Genomic DNA, 9239 nt, shown 5'->3' with positions numbered 1-9239 from the left:
GGTACAAAGTGTGTTGTAAATTAGTCTGAACACTAAGCTCTGTTGTACATTTGCATACTTTCTTTGAACACATTGTTGGGGAGGGGAGGGGAAGGGAAGGCTAGAATTTCAGGTTTCAAAAGTTACATTAAAATTCATTAAAAGTGGTCTTATTAAACACAGTGAGGGGGAACACCTTGATCTTGACCTTGAGCACTTACATGATTTTAGTGATGAAAAAGATGAAAAACCACAAGTGCAAAAATGTATTTATCGCTTGATTAGTCTATTAATTGGGGAACTGTTTCAGATCAAGTACTATTTGAAACTAAGAGGGTAACTAAGTTCTTCAACGACTGATAATCTCTCCAACAATTTGCCCAATCCAACAATTAATATATATTTTTTGCATTAAATCTGTATTTTGGTCATTCGGATGAATGCAGTCAGTAAAAAGATTTAGTACAATTTTGCATTTTCTAAAGCAAACCTGAATTTTACTGACCAGTAGTTGCTGTCGCCACTGTAGTGATAATTATGGGATAATCTCATATTGTATGTTTTACTTCAGAAGTCAACAGAAGTCCAGAAGAGAAGTCAACTTTTGAGACATATGTTGTTCTCACAGTAGAGCAAAACTGCAAACATATTATAATCTCATAGAATATTATGAGTTGTTGTATATTAAACTATACCCAATAGTGGAAAAAAAGTTTAAATTAGTGCAATCTTACTCACTCAGTATTATCTATCAAAAGGCATGATATATAATCATATACTGCATTTAATTGGTAGGATTTTACTTTTGATAGACTACTGTAAGTGAATTTTACTGTACTTTTACTTTAATAAAATTCTGATTCAGGACTTGTGGACTAGTAGAGTATTTTGAGTTGCAGGGTTCTTCAATTTGGATGCTGGACTTGGCTGTATTGCGTTTTCAATAATATTTTAATTAACTGTGTAGATGGCGTTGGTTCTCTTCCATGGAGACCACCATGTTGCACTGCCATGTTTCTACTGTAGTCATACAGATGTTGTTTCTTCCTCTTGCTTAGATGTGGAGAGTTAGGCGAGGGGTTTGCAATCTGCAAGCTCAACAATAGATGCCTGATAAAACTACATAGTTTTACTTTTAAATGCAGGACTTTCTTGTAGTGATGTATTTTCACAGCATTGTATTGATACTTTCAATATGAATCTAAGAATTGCTAGAATTAGCAAACATTAGCTGCCATCAAAAATCCTTGGAGGGTATAAGGCTGCATAATCAATCGCAATTGAATTGAAAGTGCAGTATAGCCAAGTGCAATATCCAAATTGCAGAACCAGAACAACAAATTGCAACTTTTTGAAAAAGCAAGTGTGAGAAAACAGCATTATATATAATGAAGCACTGTGCTGCAGAGATGTCCCGGCCTACCAACTTTGTTCTTCAGATGAGAAAAAGCATGTTTGTTTGGTTCAAACCCCAACAAATGTCATGTCATAATGATTTTTTTTTTTCAGTTAAAATGAAAATTGCAGTGCTAAAAGGATTGTTTCTACTAATCCTATCACACAGGGCAATCACAATTTCAGTCAAATAATCACAATATGATTTATGTGCATACTGCTCAGCCCTACCAGAGGGTTTATTGAGCAGGGATATGTTTTTTTCTTATGAATTCAACTTTTCACCTCTATGAGGAAGAATGAGTTATTTTTTCATTAAAAGGTTAAATAGTGTCTCCTTAGTCCAGGATAACTAATGTTGACTAATCCACTGTAGACTAATTAGAGTTTCCCACTAATTCTCCGGAGAAATGAATCACCCAGGCTACAGTACTGGCAATTTCAGAATAATTAAAAATATTCAAGCGATAGGGAGCATTTTTCTGTTAAGTGGCAGCTTGATATACATGTAAAAAAAAAATAAAATAAAATCAAGTACCCACAACCCCGCCTTGAATGAAAGATACCCCTCCAACACCACCACCACCCTCCGCAGCAGTTCTCCCCCACCCCCCTCCACTGTCTCGGGGATGGTGTGGTCCAGGAAACTGCTCTCCTCCTCTCCTCTCTCCTCCCCGGCTCAGAGTGAATCAGCTGACGGTGAATGGTATCTCCCTCCTCCTCTCCTCCTCCTCCTCCTCCTCCTCCTCTCCCGGATGGACCGCGCCGCTGAAGCCGGGCAGCCTGAGCGCTGACACAGGAGCAGGTTGCCCACCGCCCGCTCTCCTGCCGCTGGATGTCACCGCGACCGACCCTCGGGTAAAAACACTACGCCACCTTAAAGAAGAGGCTACTTTACTGATTTTTTTTCCCCCACCTCGGGCTGGAGGCTTCCCGCTTCCCCTCACCATGGCTTCCAACTTCAACGACATAGTCAAACAGGGATACGTGAGGATACGGAGTAAGAAACTGGGGGTGAGTACTGTTGCACTTGCTGTCTGGCGCGGTCGGTGGGGGGAGAAGGAGGAGGAGGAGGAGGTGGTGGTTGAAGGAGGAGGAGGAAGAGCAGTTCCAGTTGTTTCAGGGGGCGGCTGCTGGATTAAGAAAGAGGCTTTAATTGCTCCATAGGCAGCCGTCCTGCTGTGAGCTCTTCAAGAGGAAAAACAGATTAGAGCAGCACGAACAGCGGCCAAGTTTCTCTCAGCGCATTGTGCAAAAAAAAAAAAAAAAAATACTTCTGCTGCGCACGCTGAGATGTTGGGAAAAGTCTGGGTGATTGACAGCTGGTGTCATGTGGATGGAGTTGTACATCGCATTCGTCCTTTGTTGTCGGTTTCATTCAGAAAGTTAGTAAGTTAAGCTGCAAAAACTTTAGTCGGGAAAGACTTTTTCAATCAGAACTGGAGTTACACAAGAGGAAAAAGGGGGTAATTATTCATAAACACAAAAATTTGTATAGTAAAGAGATAAATTCACCTTTAAGTGACACATGAACCACACCATAACATGTGAAGCCTAGAGCAAGATTGATATATTGCTTGACCAATATTATGTAAGGGATAATGTACGGTTAACAATTCATCATCATGGTTTATTTTGCAATAATGACATGCCCACTGAACATTATCCCGTTTATTACATGGTTACTCACTGAAAAAAAAATAATTTGACTCAAAATATTAATTTTAAAACGATTCTATGGAGTTAAAAATGATTTCATCAGAGTCTCCTACAGAGTCTGTGATCACAACTGTGTCCACAGCAATGGTCAGCTATACAGAAATTAGAATCAAGTATTTAACAAACCTGTGCATTAACAGCTGATATTGATCTGTCACAGCTATCTCAGTCCGTTATTGGTATCAGTGTTGTCTGATACGCGCTGATATCAAAACTTCTTTTTCTTTAAAAAACATAATAGAGAGTTTTTATTTTTAGATTTTTTTGAGTTTTATAAGCAGAATTTTACGTCTATTTTATCCTTTTTCTTAATTCAAACACAATTATATAACGTCCTATATCAAAATATCTTTTAAAAACATGCAATAGGAGAGATATAATCATCATTAATTTTAAACTGGTATAATTTTCAGCAGTTTTGAAAAGATGACAGCAAAGTCACATTTATTTATAGGCATTCATTGAAAACGTTCAAGTCTAACAAGTAATGGAGAAATAATTGTGCTGTTCATAAGTGTCTAGCAATGATGATAAATCTCATTCATGTTATTTGTTTGCTTTTTTTTCTTAATTTTCAAATGTCACACCATAGGACACATTTATTGTGCAGTCAAATGAAAATGTTCAAAAGAAACTGAAAGAATAGACAAAGTTTGTGACCCTTATATTTTCTCAAATATAAGTTTATTTTTTTTCAGAAATTTTGCTTTACAAAACCCTCCGACATTTTTTACAGCATATTTGTCAACTGCTTATATCACTTGTATATCAGCTTATATCAGCTTCGTTTAACTCCCGAATATAAGTATTAGCACCAGCACCAAAAATTCAGTATCAGTAAGTCTAATGAGGTCACTCATAATTGAGCACCACAGGCTGTAAGTGTCTTTATCACAGCATGGAGCAAATTAAAACCATGTTTTATGGATTCGAGGAACAAGAAATACAGGAACAGGAATAGGAAGACTGTGAACACCATTTTTCATTGTACAAATTGTATTCGGCCTATTAAGGCCGTAACTAAAGATTATTTTCAATGTTGATTAAGTCGATTATTTTCTAGATGAATCGACTGGTTGTTTGGTCTATAAAGGTTAGAAAATGGTGAAAAATGTTGATCACTGTTTCCCAAAGGCTAAAATTACGTCCTCAAATGTTTTGTTTTGCCCGTGACACAATGATATTCAGTTTACTGTCACAGAGGACTGAAGAAAATATTCACATTTGAAAACTGAAATAAGAGAATTTTCTCAAAAAATGACCCTTATCAATTAATCGAGTATTGATATCGTTGGTGAATATTTAATAGTTAAAAACTCGGGTCACAATTTTGTGCATTTTTTTTTTAAACGATAGTTGAAAAAGCAATCGATTAATCATAGAATCAGAATAGAGATACAAAACGCACATGTATTCCTCATTTTTATTTTTCCTTTTTTTCAAATTTCTTTTCATTTTAAGTTGAACTTTAAGTGTCCTTATTCATCAGATGGCTCAGCCAGACAAAACAACACTAAATGAGGCATAATTACTGCCTTTTCTAGACTATCAATTAATTATTGATTAATACATTTTAAACTGTCAAGTGCTTAACAGCGATTAATCAAATTGACAATGTTTATGTTTGCGATGATTATATTTTGCTGTGATTTTTACTTTTATTTATTCTTGATTTTCTCAGAAATGATCACTTTCTACAATTGGTTGGCATATGTATACGCTGAATTATTTAACATGTTAAATAAAACATATATTATTCTTTAATATGTTTAGCTTTGCATTATAATATCACTGCAAAATCAGTGCACAGTCCACATAGAAAAGGTCTGAATTTACTCCGGTTAAAAAACTCACTATATCTGCTACTATATCGGTAATCAGAGAATTTTCCCCCTCTAAAATTGGCAGCTGTATCGCTCTCAAAAATCCCATATCGGTCGGGCTCTAATATAATTCTAATCAGGTCACTCATAATTGAGCCCCACAGGCTATGGTGCAAATTAACAACATGTTTTATGGATTCTAGGATGGATAATATAATAGGAAAACCGGGAATGCCGTTTATCACTGCACAAACCGTCGTCAGCCTGTTATCATTACTGTACATGATGAATTATTCCCACTGTTGAAAAGTCTCACTGAAATCCAGCTGATTTGGTGCAATGACAGCTCTTCTATGCTTTAATAATGGATTCCCAATGCAAAAAACTGGCATGACTGCTTAAATGGAAATGAATGATATATATTCAATTATGAGCGCCTTATTGTCTGACTCATAAAGCCATCTGCTTTTGTTCATACTTCCAGCTCATTACGCTAACAGAGCGGGCACACTCCCTCTCCTCTGATGAAGTGTGATGATGGAGGCTAATGATGTCTGCCTCCCCACATCATCACCTGGCTCCATCAACACTGTTTCTGCTGTTGTTTGCTGCGATCGAGGCTATCTTTGATCACTCTTAAAGAGTAATTGTTGAGTTAGAGAAAGCTTTACTCTCCCTAAAGGGCTTGCACAACACGAGGCTGCTATAACAAATGAAAGCGCAGGACATTTATTGTTGTTAACATGCAAATAAGCTCGCTCGCGTACAGTTGGCTGAGTTTATTTACTTCTTGCATATGCTGTTAGCTAGATGCATTCAGAAAAAGATGGATCGTGCATGTTTGTGTGTGTGGGGAGAGTCCATGACTTTGCAAACCAAGTGAGGACGCATGCTGCGTTGGCTGTGCTCGAGGTATGGATGCCATATCTCTGCTAGCTCCACATCTCATCCTGCTGTTTGTGGAGAAAAAACAGTTTGTGTCCTGATCGCCCACTCCCTCAGCCCTCCACCGCTTGCTGCTGTTTCATCACAGAAAAGCCATGCTGCGATGGCCTCAGAGGACCCCGGTGTGGGTAGATAGAAAGTATTTATCCATCCACGCCGGGGTTAGTTATTCCAGGCCGATTCTCATTCTGAATCAGTTAGAGAGAAAAACAACAACAACAACAACAAAATGGAGCAGGACTAGCCTGAATCAACAGGCAGTGATACAGTAGATCTCTGTGATCTTTCGCTGTGAGGGAAAAGACCTCATCAGTGCTAAATGGTGTAATTTCAAGTGTTTTGTGTTGTGTTTTGAGAGAGATGAAAATCCAAATGTGTGGCAGATACACACAGGCGTAGGCTGACTGGAAAGATACACATCTGGGTGGAGGTGGATGATATTTAGAGTTGGCTGAAATCCAAAAAAGTGTTAGTTTGCACTTTGCAGCCTGATCTCAGACGTCATATTTTATTCCTGTCTAATTTATTACAGATATTGATGACTCAACAGAGAATCGTGAGACTTGAGGCATCATTTTGTTGAAATGCTTTACAGAGAGAAGGATACATGCAGTCAAATCTAGTGGCATGGACAGAAAGATGCACTGGCCTCTTTGTGTCTTTGGATTTCTCATCACTAAGAATGGGAACCGAGCACCAACTTGTCTGATCTATCGGAATTGTATGCCTCCAAACGTATCAATTCCTTTTGTTTGAATGTTTTTCTGACCATTGTGCGCTGCAAAAACAATGATGTCAAACTCTACACTCTTGGAAACTTGAAACATGTAAGAGTGATGGTTGAGAGTCTGTTTCATATCAATTATCATCTCAATCCCTCTATAAACATACAACATACTGTAGGCCTCCATACAACGGTCCTCGAGGTGTAGGAATCGTTTCAAACGTTTCATGACGTTTATTAAATGTACCAGAGCACCGCTTTTTTGACACTTCTTTGAGATTTATTTCTTCAAATAGTTGTTTTTTTTTCTTAGACAAAACAAACCAAATAGGGCTGCAAGTAAAGATAATTTTCATCTTTATGATTTTCAACTTTCATCTATTAATCTAGCAATTACTTTTTTAATGTCCAAGTGCAATATCCAAATCACAGAAGCTGCAATTATTTTGATAAAGTTCAAATGGATGACAGAACAGCATGTTTTAATGAGTTACTGGAACAGACAAAATGTAAAAGCATCATGATTTTATTTTTTTTTGTGAAAATGAAAATCGTGAATCACATCACAATTGCAATATCTGTCTAACTAATCACAATATGATTTTTTTTTACGTTGTGCAGCCCTACCAGACATCTTCAAATTGTTTGTTTTACCCAAAGCCCTAGAGCCAAAAATAATACAAATTACAACAAAAATATGAAACATTATACAAGGCAAATTTTCACATTTGATAAGCTTATACCAGTGCATTTTAGGAAGTGGTGCAGATGAATTTTCCATCAATCTACTCATCAACTTACTGACTAATCTGTTCATCTTTAAAACCAAAGCTCTCGAATGTTAAATGTATAAACACAAGCAGCCTAAATCAAAAAAGCTGTCTACAAGTGGCAAATTTATTTTGATTCAAATAAGAAACTTTCTCTTCAAAGGATGAGTAAACAAGATCATAAATCTGTCCAAACACTTGATGCCAGCAGAGCTGCAACTAACCATTACTCTCATTGCTGATGAATCTGCTGATTCTTTTCATGATTAATTGATTCATTGTTTGTCTTATCAAATGTCTGAAAATAGTGAGAAAATCACTGTTATTTTTACTGTCACAGTTTCTTAAAGCCCACTGCGACATCTTCAAATCACTTGTTTTGTCTATCAACACAACAAAACCCAGAGATATTCAGTTTACCTTCACAGGAGACAAAGAAAGGCACCAAGTCCCCTCAATGGAGAAGCTGCATCCAGACAGTGTTTTGCCTTAAAAACAACATGAATGATTAACTGACTATAAAAATAATCGCATATTTGTGTTAATCAACTAATTGTTTAAGCTTTAGATGCTGTATTTAATTTTTTTTTTTTATCACTTTTTGATAGGGCTGTACCGACGGTGATTTCTTTTTATAGTCAAAGGTTATATTAAGGTTTTTTGACTGAAGCTTCATCTTATTGTATAATTTCATCACCCTCATTTTTTTTAAACCTTAGGACAAAATCCTTAATTTAAATAAAGTGATTCAAAGCGTGCAGGACCTGTTTCCAAAGCAGGTTGCAGTGACGTCATGTAAACGGTGGCCAACCCGTGACAATGTTGATGAAAACTTGACATTTCCCGTTTTGCGGCTTCATTATAAAAGCATTTAAATAACAAAACAACAGGGTACTTATATTGTGTTAAAAAAGTGTTAATCTGAGCCCGTCTTGAATTAAAAGACACACCTTCAAGCGGGTGGACCTGTTGTAATGGCAATGCAAATCCTGGCTGTGATGCAAGCAAACACGAGTATGGAAAAGGGGAATCATTCTACGAGTATTATAATAATGATAATAAAGCGAAAGCCCAAGCTTTATCTGCAGCTGTGCAGAAATACCAGGTTTAAACATAATGAATAGGCATGCGCTGTATTCAAATGTTGATTTAGAATATGTCAAAGTTATGAATAAACCTTTGAAGCTTCTAATTATTCAGTACAGCCCTAGTTTTTGATATTCGCTGCAAGTGACACATTTTAAGTGGTACCAGAAAAGTACTAAAATTTTAGCCTGTCAGAGCAAAGTCTGGATGAACCTTCTCAGCTGGATTTTTAGGCCAGAAAATGTCCCGGGTGTTTTCCTCCTCATGTGATGGCTTTTTAATGTTTTTTCTTAGTGCTTTAAAGGTCTCTCAAATATCACATATCAAGACTTTGCATCACAGTTGACCTTCTAACGCTCCCACCTCGGTCTCCATTGTAATGCTGTGCCTTTTTAAAATGTATTATACATTATTTTTCATTAGAAAGTAGTACAGTCGAATGGCTCTCTTTATGCGATACATATTAAAGTGGCCACGCCAACCAACACCAGTGGCTTCGGCTGAACTCATCAGCATCCGTCAGTGTGATTGGCTCATTTCCAAACCCCATCATGTGTGAAGGTTGAGGCCATGAGGTCAGGTCTGTGTTCTGCCGAGTGATCAAAATTACCAACCGGGGCACTTTCTCTTCTGTTTTTTCTTTCTCTTTTTCCCGGGACATTTGTTTTCTTCTCCCACTGACATGAATGGCAACGATTTCCTACATTAGCCAACTTCTTTGTCTCTTTGTTTGCTGTGGAGACAACGGTGCAGTGTTCTTGAATGCACAAGTAGTCTCTCTTTCCTCTCCTTTCTCAC

The 9239-nt window shown here is 37.2% G+C and overlaps 1 protein-coding gene across 1 annotated transcript in view; it reads left to right on the top strand.

The window, feature by feature from the left end:
- The first annotated feature begins 1616 nt into the window (after positions 1-1616).
- Positions 1617-9239, top strand: part of dok6 (docking protein 6) — a 65456-nt gene continuing 57833 nt past the window's right edge. Inside the window, exon 1 of the mRNA XM_084747163.1 lies at positions 1617-2388. Coding sequence (XP_084603289.1) covers positions 1930-2388 — 459 coding nt within the window. The 5' untranslated portion in view covers positions 1617-1929. The remainder of the gene's footprint in view (positions 2389-9239) is intronic.

Source organism: Lutjanus erythropterus, chromosome 21, assembly GCF_056507025.1.
Source record: "Lutjanus erythropterus isolate fLutEry1 chromosome 21, fLutEry1.hap2, whole genome shotgun sequence".
NCBI lineage: Eukaryota > Metazoa > Chordata > Actinopteri > Lutjaniformes > Lutjanidae > Lutjanus > Lutjanus erythropterus.
The sequence above is the reverse complement of the archived record's forward strand: the minus strand, read 5'-3'. Positions and strand labels throughout refer to the sequence as shown.